The sequence below is a fragment of the Arachis ipaensis genome, chromosome B9 (genome assembly GCF_059453495.1).
Source record: "Arachis ipaensis isolate K30076 ecotype BB chromosome B9, ASM5945349v1, whole genome shotgun sequence".
In the NCBI taxonomy this organism is placed as follows: Eukaryota; Viridiplantae; Streptophyta; class Magnoliopsida; order Fabales; family Fabaceae; genus Arachis; species Arachis ipaensis.
In genome coordinates, this window is record NC_142444.1 from 137,783,260 (window position 1) to 137,802,286 (window position 19,027).

Genomic DNA, 19,027 nt, shown 5'->3' on the forward strand with positions numbered 1-19,027 from the left:
TAAGGATTCTGATAAAAATGTATTTTGGTAGTTTGGAATGAAATAATGTTGTGTTAGAATCATCCTATTGGAATCCCCTTTTATATCAAATCCTAATTAATTTAAAAATCTATCTTCTAAAACTAAAATAATATCTTTTCCTATTTTTAAATAAAATAAAGTTTAAATCAGAATTAATTAAAGCAATCAGTATGTCTTCAATTGATGGATGGGGACCACTTGCTTCGTAGGGTCCACGCCTAGCTTGGAGTAGGCATAACCATTCTGGTGTGAGTCTCCCTTGAGTCTCTGCTATCCCCTGGCTCTAGTCTATATTTCTGGGTCGAAAACTGGGTCAAAACTCGGCCTGAAATCTCCCCCAGCGTTTTCTGCGTTTTTTGCATGTCGCGCATGTCAAGCGTACGTGTCAGTCACGTGTACGTGTCAGGTACGCGCACGCATCGCTGAGCAACTTCGCTTTTCACGCGTACGCGTCAGGCATGCGCACGCGTCGCTCCTCGCTGGTCAGCTCCTTGGTTTCTTCTCTTTCTCTGCAGAAACTCCATCAAATTCATCCGAATACTACCTAAAATAAACAGAATTGCACAAGACTTAAAGTAGCATCCATAGTGGCTAAAAGACAATTAATTCTTGAGAAAACTTAACAAATTAAATGCAAATTCACTAGGAAAAGGTAAGAAAGATGCTCACGCATCAAATAATTACTTTCATAAGATTTTAATCATCTCTTTAGTTGTTTTTGAAAAGAGTTGATAAATAAATCATTGAACCACACTATTTTAATGAACCAAGCCTTGAACCGGATTGGTTTCTTTTCCTTTGGTCTAACCAAACCACCTCCTACCCAATTAAACCCAACCCTGATTACCTCTTCTCTCAACACGCTTGGAATTTAGCCATAAACCATAGTTCCACCTATTCAGATGTGCACTGCTGTTGTGTTGGAGGGAGGAAAAGACACGAAGCTCTCATCAACAAGCTCAACCCATCCTTCCTTCTAAATAAATATAGGTAAGTAGCTTCAATTTCTCTTCTTCCCCAAAACACACATCAAGCAGAGAAAAGAGAGGAAGGGCCAGCGACGGAAAAAGAAGAAAGAGTAGGGAGGAGGATGGTCAAAGTTGAAGCAATAATTTCATCCTACTCACCCAATTGATTCCTCGAGATTCTCTGTAAAGTAAGAACCAGAAATTTCACCTTCTTTCCTTACTTCTCTAATTCGAATCTCTGACCAACTCCTTGCTCTATTCCTCTAGCTTGCCCGATTTTTGAAACAGCCACCATCACAAGCGAGAAAGGGTAAGTAATTTTCCCTTGCTTGTATTTGTTTTAGCCGAATGGCCTTGTGTGTGTAATAGAGAATGTTGGTTCTTATTGCGATAAGGGTTCGGTTGCAAAGAGGTAGCAGAGGCAAGCTTTGTGTGTTTGATCAACAAACAAAGTAAGGGATATGATAGATAGAATGTTACTTGGTTGCTGTACTTGCTTGTATGGATTACTGGTTCATTATGTATATGATTGTTGAAGCACCCATATAGAAAGAAATCTGTTTGTGATAGTGCAGAAAAATATATGTTCAATTGTATATATGTACTTGAAGAATTGTGAATGATTGAATTTGAGTTTACGGGACTGCGTTGAGATTGGTAACAACTTTAGATAACCAAAGAAAAGCTAAAAGTGTGATTTTAGGGGAGTTATAGGCTACGGTGTGGAATTTGGCATGTGAGGTTGTTTGAATTCCATTGTGCATAATTTATGCAATTTCTGCAAAATTGGCAGTAGAATGAAAGAATTTATGGGAGCATTCCTGACCAAAATTTTGTATGAAATAATTTTTTATGAAACTTTAATGTGCTTTTAATGACTCTAAAAATTTCAGAATTAATTGATAAGTGGATTGGGAGAAATGAATTTTTGAAGATTGATGGTTTCTGCAAAAAATTCTGTCCTCTTACTGCAGAAGCACCAACTTTCAACCCACTTAGCTTTTAATTATGATAAGGAATTAAGTTGAAACTAGTGGCAATTTGAAGTTTTATATGTCTATAATCTCCAGTTTAAATTTCAGATAGATACCACATTTATCCAATTAAATATGATGCAGGGAAGGTGGATAACTCCCTGAATTCTAAAAACTGTTTTCAAAAAAATAGAGCAACATTCCTGATTGAATAACTTTCTCATATAGCATGATATTGATCCAGAATTTGTTTTGTTTGAAATCTAAATGAGTCTCATTTGATTTCAGCATTTTTGAAAGGCAATGGGTGAAAATTGGATTTTTAATAAATTTATCAAGTTTACTGCTCCCTGCTGTTTTTCTGCAATGATAGTAGAATTTTGAAAGATTTATACAAGTTTCAATTATGGTCGGATGTCCTAGAACCAAGTTTTATTTTCTAAACCAGTAATTTTACAACAACTAAGGGAATTAAAGAGAGTCTAATGACCAATTAAGGATGTCTATGTGATAAATTGTTAAGGAGGGATTGAAAGTATTAAGATTAAAGGAATCCGTAAGGGTGGCGCTAATACAATTTTAAGGAAGATTATGCCCAATTTTCTTTTTGTAAGAATACATGAACTTCATTAAATAAAAAAGTGTATACTATCCCTAAAAGAATTAATGTTAAATAGTGATGCGGAGGTATGTGTAATCAAATGGTGATGCAGAGGTATGTTTAATAATGTGGTGATGTGGAGGTGTGTGTATGCAATTGGTGATGTGGAGGTATAATGAAAATAAAGAAAACAGTAACCATAAATGGATAATGATTCATGAGAATTGTTTGTTTGAATGGGCCTTTGTGCCAAAGTGCTAATGCGAAAGTGTCTGCCTGACTGATAGCGTAAAATTGCTAATGCGAGAATGTTCGCCTAACTGATAGTCTGTTTCTTACTGTGATGCCAAGATATCCTAACTGACACGGTAAAGAGACCATATTCGAGGTTCGCCTCGAGTAACGTCGGGTTGCGGGTAGACAACCGACGCATGAGCTCATGGCCTGCACTAGGTACAGTATGCATCATAAATTGTTTGTGTATTTGATTGTGATTGTTTATTGTTCATTCTTTCTGTTATGTGCTATCTGCTTGTTGTTAATTTTTTATTCTCTAATTCTTGTTTGTGTTCTAAAGTTGTATAATTACAATTTCTCCAAAACTTAGATTAAGATAATAAAACTAGAAATAATTTTCATAAAGAATAGAATAAAGAGCGGCATTAACCCCAACAGAAGATGTCAAGATAGAGTTATGTCAGAGCCGCGATACGGAAGTAGCCAAGAGACTTAGCAAGCGAGTTATTACGATAGAGTCAGAACTCTAGGATTCACGAGAGAGATGTGTTTTCACAGTGTCACCTTACTGGGAACCATATAGGTTCTCACCCCTTCCTTTTTCCTTTTCCCCCAAAGGTAGGATTTCGACTTGATTGCCAAAATTGGAGTTATATTTAAAGAGGAGCATGCATTTTCGGACCCTACAGAAGATGCTCGAGACTAGTCTTGAGATAATGTCTATAGACTTGTGCCCTGATGGTGAGAAGAATGTGGGATAGATGGTCTTTATTCTTTAGACTTTGCTTTCCCTCACTTGTGTAGCATTTTAATTTTATGGGTAGGACTTAATATTTTTCTTTTCTTTTTTTAGCCCGGATACCAATTAGGGGTTTTCTATATGAACCAGGTATTCTGAAAAGTTGTCAGTTGTATATAAGTTTATATGTATATCTATATACAGCTAAGCATGCCAAGTTTGTATGAACTAACTTAAGACGTATATATGTATGAAATTTTTTCTGTAATCTTGTTGCCATTTGATTTTGCTATTAGTTTAGTATTTATTTTATTTTGTATATCTCTGATGATGTTTATGGTTTTGCTAACGTATTTGTTAAGAAAAGCATATGATAAAAATAAGCTAACATACACGATCCCGTTAGTACGAAAGGCTCATATGTAGTAAATATTATCGAGTCTAGAGTTTTATATGATTATTAGAAAGTGACATCTGATGACTGGCAGTGATCCGGACCTGCCAAAAATTGGGTCGTTACATGGATAAATCCAAATATTGCACCTTCCACCAGAAGCATAGGAAGACTACTGACGAGTATGTAATAGCCAAAGACCTGTTAGAGCGATTAGCTCGGCAAGGTCACCTAGACAAATACATCAGTGGCCACATACAAAAGCGCGCCACATCCTCTGCTGACCACACCTCGGCAGGACACTACTCCTGAGATAAAGAGAAGATGACTCATCATCATCATGACCAACTACGAGAAGTTATTAACTATGTATTTCAGGAAGCTTCGCATGTGGAGGAGCAACCAGCTCAGCACGGAAACGTACATACCAAGCTATGCTCTCGGTAGAAGGCAATCCAAGTGCAACTCAAACTACTCCACACCTTCCACAAATGACGTTTCGAGAGTCTAATTTTCATACAAATACAACAAATTTGGATGACCCAGTTGTGATTTCCATCCAGTTAGGAGACTTTTTGGTTCATAAAGTGTTACTAGACCCTGCAGTGCAGATGTTTTATTCTATTCAACATTCTAAAAAATGAAACTAGGCAATAACTTACTCCAACCTTTCACTGGAGACCTGGTCGGATTCTCAGGTGAGCGTGTTCCAGTATTAGGATCTGTGTGGTTACAAACCACACTGGGTGATCATCCTTTATTTAAAACTGCGGACGTGCAATACTTAGTTGTTGATTGCTTTAGTCCTTATAATTTAATATTCGGCCGACCTTTTTTAAATAAGTTCGGCGCTATTGTCTCTACCATTTCTCTATGTGTTAAGTTTTCTGTGCATGATGATCTTACCGCAATTATTCACAGTGATCATCGTAAAGCTCGGCAGTGTTACAACATCAGTCTCAAACTGCCAAATCGAGGAAGAAAAATTAATTCAAAATTATTTTTTTTTAAACAATTAAATCTTGATTCTATTTATTAATCACAAAATTAGCATTCTCTCCAAATTATATGTAATAAATATTTGAAAAAATAAAAATATAAATATAAATTAAAAAGATAAGTAATAAAAGTTGAAAACTAAATAAAAGAAATTTAAAAAATATGTACATAATAATAATAATAACAATAATATATTTTTTTACGTGAATAATACTATGGAATTATTTTTTAATTATATTTAATTATAAATTTAATGTATTTTTTATAATTTTATGAATTTATTTGAATTGTATTATTTTATTAATTTTATTTTTTATAGACCAGAAAAATAGAGAGAGATAGAAAATGAGAGAGAAAAGAGAGAGAAAGATAAAGAAGAAGAAAATTGTTAATTTTAAAAAAAATATATTTTAATTGCAATGAAAAATATCTCATTGTATATTTTGATTTGTCAAATTAATAATATAAAATATACCTTATAAGTTATATGTAAGGGGGAAATAGTAAAGAGAAAATAACAGAAAAGGTGAGAAAGATAAATAAGAGGATGTGGGAAAAAATTTATTAATTTTAGAGAAAAATATTTCATCTCAATTTTAATAAGAGAGTGTCATGTGATATATTTGATTGTTAAATTAATAATGTAATATAGTTATATTTTAATTTTAATTTTAACTTTAGTTTTAAATTCAATTCCAATTAAAGGATGTCATGTTGTATACTTTGATTGTCAAATTTATAATTAATTATTGATAATGATATATAAAAAAAATGGAGGAGGAGGAGGAGGAGAAGAAGGAGGAGGTAACTCTTTAATTTAAAAAAAAAATATTAATTTCAATTCTAATACCAAAATGACATATAACACATTTTAGTTATAAAATTAATAATATATAATAGTTAATAGATTTTTGTATCAAAGTTAAATTGAAATTAAAGAAGTATTATTCTCTAATTTGACATACAAAAATGTTTAATAATCAAAATAAATTTACTAAAAACAACTAAAACTTATCTTATTTATTATTCTTTAATATATATAAAAGGTTCAAATAGAACTCATCACCCAAATGACCCAATAATTATTTAGGTGTATAATTTATTTAAAAATAAACAAAGTTACATTACCAACAAAATTTATTATTTTGGTCCACACTCGATCAATAAAAATATTTTTCTTACTAAATTCTAAATCTTAATACCCAAAATATTAACAAATATTAATAAAAAAGTATTTGCCTTCTAATATCTGTCTTTTAGAAATAACATAAAATAATTAGGGTTTTGGTTTAACCTCTATGATATTGTTGTATTTGTAGCTATGGTGCATGTGGCAATGATTTTCGGCATATGGGGCATGTGGAGTGTAACATGAGCCATGGATCAACACAAGCTTGGTGAAAGACATGGCCACAACCTGGAAGAACCCTCAACATCTCAATCTCTTTGTAATCCCCTAAGCATATGATGCATCCACCTCCAACACTACTTTTCTTCATTACTTCATCAGAATATGACATCTTAGGGGAATTCTCGTAACCCGTGTCGATGTGACCGTCCACGTGGCCGTGCATGTGACCGTGCTCTAGGGACTCGGCCACTGACACGGACACGTAGGGTGATGGAACATCGACCGGTGCGTGGAGTATGGTGGGGATTCTTGGAGGCCTGAAAAAGCAAGAATGTAAGAAATTTATGGTCTTAAACAAGAATATCAAGCCAAATATGAATGCCATGGCATGAGTGAAACGAAAAGCACTGTCGTTGGAGTTATGAATTATCATCGTTAAAACAAAGTTTTCGTTATCGGAGTCGGAGTTGGAAGTGGAATCGGACATCTTCAAAGGAGAGAAATTGTTGTAGTGAGATTGGAAGAGGGTTAATGGGGTGGGTGTGTTTGTGTGTGATCGATAATAAGGGATTAATTTAATTAACAATTTAATTTCTATAAGGTATTTTGTGTGTTGGTTCGTCAATGTCCTTTTTATATTCGATCATTATTGCATTAATTAAATACCATTATAATTCTCCTATTGTAGGAAAAAGAAACGGAACAAAGATAAAAAGAATACGCATCAATGGTATAATTTAACAAATTTTTTTAAGATTTTTTTTTCAAGGTTTGGTTGAATTTTTTTATTAGTTTTTCTTTTTATGCTAATTTTTTTTAAAGATCAAATTCTAAATATTTTTTAGTCACAAAAAAAAAATCTAAATATTTCAATTATAAAAATTTTGATATTATATCATAAAATTATTTCTTTTCAAAAATTTAAACTAATAAAAAAAATATATAAATAATTATATCTCTAAGAGTATATTGTTCATTATAAGTTTAAGATACAAAAATACTAGGTAAACACAAAAAAAGTCATTATTATATATTTATGTATAAATATTTGTATTATTTAATTATATTTTTTTAATTTGTATTTTATATTTAAATATATTTTATATAGATAATTAATTCAGTGTTTGATTTTTGATATACACATATATAATATTATTATTTAAAATAAGTAAGAGAAGTTTGAAGTATTTATTATTTATTTTTATAATTTATTCCTTACTATAATATATAAAACATAAGATTTAATATTTTCTAATATAATTAAATAGAGGTAAATAATAAATAATTAAAATTAAATGAAAACCTCAAATTTAGGAGAATTTGAAAATGAGAGTTTTAGAGGAGTTGTAAAAGGCTAACAAGTATCTCTAAAATTCTCCTCTGATCTTTCAAATAGTAAAACTCATGAACGGTTTTATCCTCTCAAATATTATTGAATTTCTCAAAAATTATTGAATTTATAAATTTTATCGTATGTGAGTGTTATTATTTTAATTTAAGAATAATTAATTTTTTATTTATTATTTTAAATTATCAATTTTTTATTTTAGAAGAATTTAATCCAATTAATAATATATTAAAAAAATGAAAACTTTTTAATTTTTATTTTTCTAACGAATGTATTTAGAATAGGGGATACTCCCATAAAGACGCATAAAACGTCTTTTGTAAAGACGCTTACGTGTCGTATTATTATTCAACGTATTAATGAACCGATTATTTTTTAATTTCTCAACAAATTAGAATAAAACTGATTTTTTTTATAATAATAATAATAAACTCAATTTTTTTAGGGATCTAATTATATTTTTGAATTTTTAGAAATTTAAATATCCGCAAAACAAAAAGTCAGCGATATATTTGTCTTTTTATCAAAAAATTTAAAGATATTCGGTTTAGATTATGTAATTCGGTTTAGGAGTTTATTATTATTGTTATAATAAACCGATTTTATTCTGGTTTATATTATTAATCGATTTAATAAAGATATCCAATCATAACATAACACGTATAAACGCCTTTAAAAAAAGATATTTCGAGTGTTTTTATTAAAGTGGTCTCCATTTAAAATACACTGTACAAAATTCCTTATTTTAATTTGTTGGTTTGAATTGCCTTTTAGTTTTATCGTTTTGAGGAGCTTCTATTTGAATAATTAATATGTAGCTAGGATATAATTAAGCGGATAACACACGAGAGATCGACAATGACAATTACCTATTCTTGTTTTCTCAACTTTGTATATTGGAGAAGATGAAGAGGTATAAATATATAAATTATTTGAACAGCCAAGTAATGAAATAAAAAATTAATTAATTAAAATATATATATTCGCAATTATTGCTTGTTTTTTGAAAAGTTAAAACAATTATAAATACAAGTATATAATTAATTGGATGATAGCATACAAAAATATTTTATAGTATAAGATAAATGCCTAACAAGTAAATTCTGTATACTGAACAAATAAATAATTAAACTAGTCACCAAAAAAAAAAAAATAATTAAACTAGTTGAATATCCAAAGCCTTTAATTTGGTACCGGATTTTATTAGAGTTGGAAATGGATAGTGATGAGAAATAAAGAATTGAGAAAAAAAATACTCGCTGCTATTAAATGATGATGAGTTTTGTTAATAAATATTTTTAAAACGTTGGTTCGTTAAGATGTTTAATATAGAAAAGTTTTATTAAAAATCTAAAATTTGATATTTTCAATACTTTTGTGATGCATGCATTTGTTGAACAAATTATTTTGCAAATTATTGGATATTAATTAGAACGTAAAATAATCACATAAGTATTGAATAATTATTTTGCAACGCTAAGCATGCAATTATTCCGTGGATTTAGTTTTAAGAATATACCACTGATATTATATGCATATAAAAGATCAATTACTACATCTTTATTATATACGAATATATTTATAATTTAATTTATTTTTAATATATTTTATATTTTAATATATATTTTATACTAATAATTAATTTTAGTATACATTTAATAATATAGTTGACCACCGAATCATGAGAGGTCAATGATTTTTAAATGAATACATACGTGTACTTGCCTTTTTATATAGTTAACAACTTTTTAGGGTTTTACCTGCATATTTTAAGGAATAAACTCCGAATTCTATCATTAACAAAAAAAAATGCATATAAATAAAATAATCTTTTAAAATAACAACTTCGTGTTTCTTTCTTTCTATATTATTTTTTTATGAGAGAATTTATCCCTCACTATTAAAAATTAATATATTAATTCTTTACAAGTAGAAAATGATCAATGATTATTATTTTAAACCTACCTTGACATTTATATATATTTTTTGTCGAAGAAAAAATTAGATGAAGAGACATGTTTCCACTTAATACATTGATCTTTAAAATGTGTTGATGGCTTCCTAAGGGATTTGTCCACTTGTTTTAAATTAACAATACATGTCTCCCACTAGATAGAGATTAGATAGAGACACAATGTCTGTTTCTTAATTAAGTTGTTGGAACCATTATCTCTGTACTTGAAAACATAAAGTTCATTAATGAATCAAGTATAGAAAGTTTTTCCAATGAAAATTCCTCTATTCCCTCTCCATAATGAGAAAAATTCCTAGAGAGAGAGATCCTTAAGAACTGGGGGTAATAGTTTTCTAGCTAATGGACCCATCACTTATTTGTCTTTAGCATGCATGTAACAACTAATGTAGACAAATAACAACTTGATCAAAGTGTTGCCAAAGTATATATGTCCCAAGCATATAAGAATCCGAATTAAATTAAATTTAATTTGACAGTGTAATGTGTACCGTACTTTTTAAGTAATCAAAGATTCACTTTCCATTTTATTCTGGCTACTATTCTATAGCTGCCTTTTTAAAATTGTATCTTTTCTTTTTATGTGTGTGATTTTTTCTTTACAATTTCATAAAACATATTTACTTCTCATATATAAATAACATTATTCTTCTAATAACTTTTTAAATTTTATATTTTATATTAAAGATTTTAGTTAAAATAGCAGATCATGACAACTTTTTAAACTTTATATTTTATACTAAAGACTTTAGTTGAAGTGGAAGATCATGACAACTTTTCAAACTCTATATTTTATACTGAAGGCTTTAGTTGAAGCAGCAAATCATGACAGCTTTTCAAACTCCATATTTTATATTGAAGACTTTAGTTGAAGCGGCAGATCATGATCAGATCATGACAATTTTTTAAATTTCATATTTTATACTGAAGACTTTAGTTGAAGTATCAGATCATGATAATTTTTCAAACTTCGTATTTTGTACTGAAGGCTTTAGCAAAAGCAACAAATCATGACAATTTTTCAAACTCCATATTTTATATTGAAGACTTTAGTTGAAGTGGCAGATCATGATCAGATCATGACAATTTTTTAAATTTCATATTTTGTACTGAAGACTTTAGTTGAAGTAGCAGATCATGATCAGATCATGACAATTTTTTAAACTTCATATTTTGTACTGAAGACTTTAATTGAAGTATCAGATCATGATAATTTTTCAAACTCCATATTTTATATTAAAGACTTTAGTTGAAGTGACAGATCATGATCAGATCATGACAATTTTTTAAACTTCATATTTTATACTGAAAGCTTTAGCAGAAGCAGCAGATTATGATTACTTTTTAAACTCCATATTTTATACTGAAAACTTTAGTTGAAGTGACAGATTATGATCAGATCATGACAATTTTTTAAACTTCATATCTTGTACTGAAGACTTTAGTTGAAGTATCAGATCATGATAATTTTTCAAACTCCATATTTTGTACTAAAGACTTTAGTTGAAGTGGCAGATCATGACAACTTTTTAAACTCCATAAGTTTAGTTGAAACAGCAGATTATGATAATTTTTCAAACTCCATATTTTATAATGAAGTCTTTAGTTGAAGCAGAAAATCATGACAACTTTTTAAATTTCATATTTTGTACTGAACTGAAGGCTTTAGTTGAAGCAACAGATTATGACAATTTTTCAAATTCTATATTTTATACCGAAGGCTTTAGTTGATGCGGCAGATAGTGACAATTTTCTAATTTAGTTGAAGCGGCAGATGATAACAACTTTTTAATTTAGTTGAAGTGACAGATCATGGTACATCACTGCCTCGTAGTATACTGCATTTAAATTTGAGTTTAGTCTAGTCAATGCAGTGTGTGTGAGTTTTAGTGTATATCCAAAAAAGACTTCACATTTTGAAATTGAGAATCATAAAGTAAGAAATTAACTTTAGAAGCTCAACTGCACAATCTTAAAAGTTAATTACAATAATGATCTCACATATAAGATAGACTATAACTATATTAATAATATCTTAAGAATTACTAAACAGTCTTAGTAACTCTTAAAGTATACTTTCTCATTTTAGAAGACTCTCAGTCTCAATGACTCCTTGTAGCGGCCAAGGGAGCAACTTCAGCAAGAGGGGTGGGTAATGGAGAGTTCCTACACATTGGACAAGAAAGGTTTAGCCTCAACCATACATCAATACAATCCCTATGAAAAAAATGGCCACAATCAGGCAATAGCCTTAACCACTCTGAGTCTGCGTAATCTGCCAAACATATTGAGCAACTAAGAAGTTCTGTTGGATCATCAGCCTTTTGATGAAGCTTGGCTTGGGAGAACAACAACATAGGATAACTTTTGAGGATTGATTCTTGCATTTGTTGTTGCTCCTCACCAATTTGTATTGTTATAGAGGATGGGTCTCTGTCCATGATCACTGTCCTGTTTGAATTGAAACTGCTATTGGTTCTTCCGGAGCTTGGTCCAGTTCGCTCGTCTCGAATCCTGCTTTTGCTGCAGTAGTATGCAGTGAGAGCTATGAATGCCATCAAGAGGAGGAAGCCAAGAGACAAAGAAACCGAATAATACGTGTATCCGGTCATGTCCTCTTGAGAGTCCTCGGTAGAATTGGAAGTGTTGTTCATGTTGCTAGCTCTTACTCTTAGTGATGGTGAGATGATCAATTTCCATGGAACAAAGGAAAAGCTTCAAAGTGTTGCTTTATGAAGAAGAAACTAAGAAGATGCACTATGTTATATTATGTAACTCTTTCTACAAAGGAGGATAGAAATGTGGGCAAGGTGATGGATGAATTTGCTTATTAGAAATTGTGGGGGTTAAGTGTTAATGTGTAGGCAAAAGGAATAAAATGTCAACTTGTGTGGGGAGTTACTATGTGGTGGTGGCGGTTTGTGAATATACCTAACGATAGTTTTGTCTCTAGTTGGTGGCGGCTACATGCAATGCAAGTGTCATATATAATCTTGACAACCTTAATCTAAATTGTCTATTCATAAAACTAAGATTTTTGGTCCCAGCTCACCATTACCAACTTATCTGGACAAGCTTTAAGTAGGTTGCTTGGATTCAAGTTTAACCGGATCAAAGTTCTTATGGAGGGGGAGAGTTAATAAAATGATAAAGTAACCAATTAATCACTATTAAATTAAGATGCAAAATTCAGATACGATAAAAGTTACAAATTTTATGATAATTAATATCTTGCTTTATTATTTTTCATTTCTTCTTATTTTAGAGGATTTAACTTCATTAATATTACTAGCTTCTTCCTACCTTTTTCTTTTATCTTCTGTTTGTTTTTTATTTATCATCGTTACTTTTTATTGTTTACATAATATACGCTTCATTCAAATGTATTAATTTAGAAATATTAAAAAAAAAGTAATCAGTTTTGTTAGATTGATAATGACTTTTGTGAACAAGATGAATAATGGGCTTTAGAATTGACCTAATAAAATAAGAAAATATTCCACTTCCAAATTACCTTCTAAACCCTAACATTAGAATAATCATTCGCACACCTAATAAATTGAACATTCAGTCATTGTTAAGCTGTGTATGAGTAAACTAAATCAAAAGGAATAACCACCATCCAACTAAAAATTAACATAATCATCTGTATACTTATTGAATTGAACATCTAATATATCTATTATTCATATTATTTAATATCCTCATTGTGTTGTTATATTTTTTCAAAAATAATAGCAAGTTAACAACAAATATCTAGCATGCATTTCTTCATAATCATCCAAAAAATAATAATAGTAATAATGATTTAGACATAAGTCAACTGTGATTGCTCTATTTTAGATTTTTAGCACTTCAACGACTTGCTCATTAATAAGATTATTATATGTATATTTTCCTTCCAACAAGCAGTAGACTTTTTTGGATGGATTAGCGTAGCCCCTTTGTGGATATGTAATAATTTTATAATTGGAAACCCGATATAAAATGAAAAATGGAATCGAGTTAAGAAAAATATCAAAATAGTCAACTTACATTATCACTTTGGTAAACGTACTCCGTTGATCATAATATATATAAACGGTTAATTAATTATTTTTTGTTTCTTCCATTTGAAGCCAACCCTCATTTCAAAGGGTAAAATCAAAACGATGTGACTTTGAAAATTTAGCCTAGATAAATAACTTAAATAAATTTTTTTGCAAAAAAAAAAAATTAAACAATAAATATTTATATTAAAAATAATTTATAACTAAATTATTTTATATTTCATTTTTTAATCTTAAAAGTGTTTATTTAAAAAAAATAATAAAAACCTTTTTTATTATAAATTTTTATTTTCATAAATATTTAAATAATTTTTTAAAAAATTACAATTTTATTTTAAAAATTATATCAAATATTAATATTATACATTTTTATAAGTTAAAAGTTAAAAAAATTACTTATAAACCCATATAAACCGACTCTTATTTGTATACAATTTCAAAGTGAAAATTCCTGCATCATCTAAAATCTCAATAGTCACTGAAGTGGCACTGTTACAAGAGTAGGGCCTCCAAGAGTAAAGAGTTATTCACTTTATTCACCTCATTGGACTCAAATCAGGTTATCAACAAAATTAATGCACACTTGGATAAATCGGTAACCCATTCTCCTTACCAAATCTCAATAGTGCATACAAAACCCCCTTTTTTTTCTTTTTCTAGTGTAGTACAAATAATTCTTTTTTCTTGATAAAATAGTATAGTACAAAATGTCAATCATGATTCCAAAAGGCTTATTACAGGAAATAAGTAGCACAAGTCAAATAATTTCCAAACATCCCCAGACCAAGAAATGGCTAAATAAATCAAGCAAGTTCTGCACAACTTTACAGGGCCCTGACTCATGTCTGCATCTCACGGTAGACAAAAGAAGAAGCAGCATCATTCTCTAACCTAACCACGTAAGGATGCCCGGGGGACGGCAGGTAAACCCAGTTCATCTTCATTCTGTCAGTATCAAAGCAATCCAATCAGAAATGAAAGCTAGATAACATTTTGAATGATAATAAATGAACACAGTAACATTCTAGTCCAGAGCCTCAGCATTTTGTATCAAGAATCACTAGTCATTACTCACTACTAAGCAATAGCAGATGCAAAGACATAGGTTGACATTAATAAGGATAATTTTAAGTGTATGGGGGCATAATGCTGCCGCTAAAAAGCTTAAGACAAGCCTAAATCAGGATGCCGAGAAGTGAAGAACCTCTTTAATCCCCGCATTTGAACCCCATCATGTCAGAACAGTTACAACTACACTGAAGTGAAAAAGGCAAGCGTTTTCTTATTAGAAGCTAAAGATGGAACGAAATCATACTTGGGGATTGGATCTGCCAGCTGGTACTGTTGTTTGTCCTGTTGGAGCTGGAGGTAGGTTAAGCTCTGCCTCCAAATCAGTTTCTTTATCAGGTTGGAGATAGGAGGGGACACCATCAGCTTCAGTTTCATTTCCCATGTCTAATTCCAATGCATCAAGTTCTGTTTTAACCCAAAGGAAAAAAGGAAAAAGAAAAAAGAGAAAGATTATCAGAGATAGTTAACAATAAAAACGAGAATTGAGTCCTTAAAACATAACAGAAGTGCAGGTTCACTTAGGGAGTTGTATATTGTAACTGCAAAATCTCATAACATAAACAAGACAACCAATTCCGAATAAACAGCTGCAGAACCTCACCATTCTACCCAACCATACAGCCCCATTACACAGGAGCTTTGGCCATCTTTCCATCATTTATATCAAAAGCTTAAAGCAGTACATTAACTTACCACCCATAAGTTCATCCTCGTCAATGTCGTCAGGCACATTATAGCTTCTACCCAAAGTCTCTTGGATTTCATTACTAACATCCATCAGGTCCATCATCTCATCTTGCAAGTTCTACACATAACATGGATAACAAATTAAGACCTGAGATTCTCACTATTAATTAAATAGAATTTATAAGAAGCAGAAAGAGAATGCAGACATCAATGTCTTGTATCTTCACAGTTTTCATCATCCCCTTCAACTCCTTGTTGGCAGACTTCAAAGCTGACATCTGAAACGTAAAAGATAACGGGGGAGAAAAAAAAGAAGTCATAAACACCTGGTTTTGAATTCTATCTTGACAAAATATTCTTTGGAAGTCATATGATTTCTGAATTTTGAAAACTTAATACAAACAAGAACAAAAGTACAATGCACAATTAATAACAATTCTAGGAAGAGACCCCCACTCCAATGACACATACTATTCATCCACTACCTCTGATGAGGTAGGCAGCAGGTTCCAAACAGGGTACAGATAAAGCTCCGCCTCGAACCATTCCCCTTAAAGCGCTAACAAGACAAATGAATGTTTTATAGTGAATATGATTGATTACCCCAGTCAAACTATATTCATATAGCATAAAATTGGAAGAAATTTTTCAAGTTGTTATAGCCATCCAAATAATTTGTCCTTTAAATTAAAAAATAGACCCTTTGGATTAATCTAAAAACAAAATGACATCCCAGTAGGTCACAAGGCTCCCACCATTGTAGGGTTTAGAAAGGGTTAGACAAATACAGCCCTACCCCACCATGGAGAGTGTTTTACTCACTAAAACCTGTAACTACTAGGTCACATGGAAGCCCCTTACCAAACGCAACCAATCTTTCCTTCTTTCTTTTTCTTTTTTCTTTTTTTTTTGGAATTTTTTTGAAAACATAATGCAGCCTGTCTTATCAACTGCTTTCAGAGAGAGGCATGCCATAATGATTCAATTTAGACAGAAGAAACTTTTGAGTTTTGATGATATGATGAATTAAAACATTCACATAGGCCATAATAATAATAACCTGTAAATATAGTGAAAAAAAGAGCACAACAGAAAGTTTCAAAGAATACTCTAAGCTATTTGATATTTGGGTGCATACAGTTTGTTGAGCATCTTTAATGCCCTCGGCAGCAAATTGAACTTGATCAAGATTGAATGTCTGATTATACAGCATGTCCCGTTGACCTTCATACCTGACAAGAGCGTAGTGTAATACTATATGAGTACACGATGAATCATTCACATTGCAAACTTTTGGGGGGATTTTAATTCTTCAATTGAAAATCATTCCAACCTTAATGAGAATATTGCAACCTTATTCCTACACTTGACCTACTACTTTAGCATAACCAAGTAGCTACCACATTAAACACACTAAGAAAACAATAATGAAGAACTTACATTCGCTTTTGCTTAAGAACTCTCATAGCTCTAGCTTTAACAGCTTCCTGGGCAGGACCAGGTCTTGTTTTCTTGATCTGCTCCTTATATCTACTAAGTTCCGCATCAAGTTTCTTAATTTTTTCATCCACTGAATCTCCACGTTTAGTAATCTAGAACATCCAAATATATATAATACTTATAGTTATACTTCAACAAGAACAACATCAACAGATGACCATAATTTGAGTCAAATATGAATGTGTTTGGACCCCCAAAACCTATAGTTAAAGCCTTTGATCTCCAAATTCTAGGGTTTGGAGCCAAAACCTTAGTTTCAAAATTAAACGTGGCAGCTAAAAAGATTTAAACAGATCTGCGGCAGTATCAAAACTATAGAGAAGATAGATCAGATGCAGCACTCGAATTGAACCAACGAAAGCGAAAATTTAAAAAATTAGAAAGAAAAAATTGAACAGACCCTTTCATTGGCATCTTCAATAGAAGGAGGGGGGTCTTTGTTCTTCTTGACACCGAAGACTCTCTTCATTCTCTATTCTTTCTTCTTTCTCGGTTTGAATGGAAGTTGAGGGAGATGAAGATGAGAAAGCGCGGTGGAGAGTTGATTTTTATTTTATTTTATTTTTTCGCTTTGAGTTTTGCGAAAAACGGAAAGAATTAGGATTGCGACGCTTTTGTTTAATTTTGATTTCTTCTAGCTTTGGATTTGGGTAGAAGTTTCCATGAATTGTTCTCATATATAAAGTCTACGCGTTTTGCTTTTTTTTTTTTTATAAAAAAAAAATCCCCATCAACGTTAAGGAAACCAAATTTGTTTCAGCGGTCAGATTTAGTTTTTAATCTTTGTGTGTTAGTTGCTAATCATTAAAATTTACAAAAGTAGATATCATTATATATTGAATATTTTTAAATTATAATTAAATAGTCATTTAAAAAATATAAACCAACTTAAAAATTTATTCTTATAAACATACAATTATCCATTTTCATATTTTATATATATACACTCAAAAATACTCCTTTAAAAAAAACTCTTTTTGATATCAAAAATTTAGAGAAAATTAGATTCACCTAGGAGATAAAATACATGAAATTCTTTTATATACAGACGGTTATGCTCAAACAAAAAAACAAGATTTATATTTTACACATTATTTTTAGAAGACAAATCTTAGTGTACTGGTCAAAATGAACTTGAAGCTGAGACTGAGATTTTACAATAATTTTTTTTGCGATGATCTGTATATGGACTTGGAAGCAATAATGGGTACTCAACTCTGGCTATTTTTATAGGCTTGCAATGATCTCACGAAACGGATTTTAAAAGAGGAGGTCCATAATACAATAATAGGGATTAACTCATTTAAGGCTCTGAAAGTTGATGCTTTTCGGACCTTTTTTTTTTTTAGGAATACTAAGATATTATGGGTAATGAAGTTTGGCAGCTTGTATGCCAAACCTTTTCTGGCTTAATGCTTTTCTTTTTGATATTTTGATTGTTTTGATTCCAAAGATTAATAATCCTATTAGAATGAAAGATTTTTATCCAATCAGTCTTTGCAATGTTATATATAAGGTTGTTACAAAAGTGATGGTAACAAGTTACGGCCTTATCTAACTGAGATCATAGGAACACTGCAAGATGACTTTATTCTGAAAAGGAATACCTCAAATATCATCATTTTAGCACAAGAAGCTTTACACTTCATGAAAAAGACTAAGTCTAAAAAGGAAATTCTTGCTCTCAAGATTGGCCTCAAGAACGATAGAAATAACTGGAATTTCTTAGAGCAAACTCTATCTATATTTGGACATGCCGTCATGATTAGACTTATTAGGTGGTGTGTCAGATCATCCTCTTTATCTATTATGTGGAATGGTAATAAGTTGAATAATTTTTAGTCCAAAAAAGTACTTTGCCAAGAGGATCCTTTATCACCCTATCTTTTTGTCATGTGCATGGAGAGATTGAGATGTCATATTTCTCATCAGGTGGAGCAGAAACTGTGGACGGTCTCTAGAAAAGGTCCGTCAATATCACAATTAATGTTTGTTGATGACTTTATTCTCTTCTATTAAGCAACCAGGACACAGGTTCAGTGAGCTCTACAAACCTTAAATTTTTTTTTATAAAGTGTTTGGTATAAAGGTGACTTTTGAAAAATCTACAGCAATT

The 19,027-nt window shown here is 30.9% G+C and overlaps 2 protein-coding genes and 1 pseudogene across 2 annotated transcripts; all 3 read right to left on the reverse strand.

Moving 5' to 3' along the window:
• Nucleotides 1-6,252: 6,252 nt before the first annotated feature.
• On the reverse strand, nucleotides 6,253-6,771 carry LOC107616044 (RING-H2 finger protein ATL67-like). The gene has a single exon (XM_016318049.3). The coding sequence runs from the start codon at nucleotides 6,769-6,771 to the stop codon at nucleotides 6,253-6,255; it is 519 nt and encodes a 172-aa protein (XP_016173535.1).
• A 4,935-nt stretch (nucleotides 6,772-11,706) lies between these two features.
• On the reverse strand, nucleotides 11,707-12,258 carry LOC107617156 (RING-H2 finger protein ATL70 pseudogene; annotated as a pseudogene).
• Nucleotides 12,259-14,167: 1,909 nt separating this feature from the next.
• On the reverse strand, nucleotides 14,168-17,563 carry VPS60.1 (SNF7 family protein). Its single transcript, XM_016320716.3, has 7 exons — nucleotides 17,312-17,563; nucleotides 16,852-17,003; nucleotides 16,550-16,643; nucleotides 15,618-15,689; nucleotides 15,418-15,529; nucleotides 14,969-15,129; nucleotides 14,168-14,598 (listed from the first exon to the last, which is right to left on the reverse strand). Exons 1-7 carry the CDS (start codon nucleotides 17,378-17,380, stop codon nucleotides 14,545-14,547), a joined length of 714 nt encoding a protein of 237 aa, XP_016176202.1. The 5' UTR covers nucleotides 17,381-17,563; the 3' UTR covers nucleotides 14,168-14,544.
• Between the last annotated feature and the right edge of the window lie 1,464 nt (nucleotides 17,564-19,027).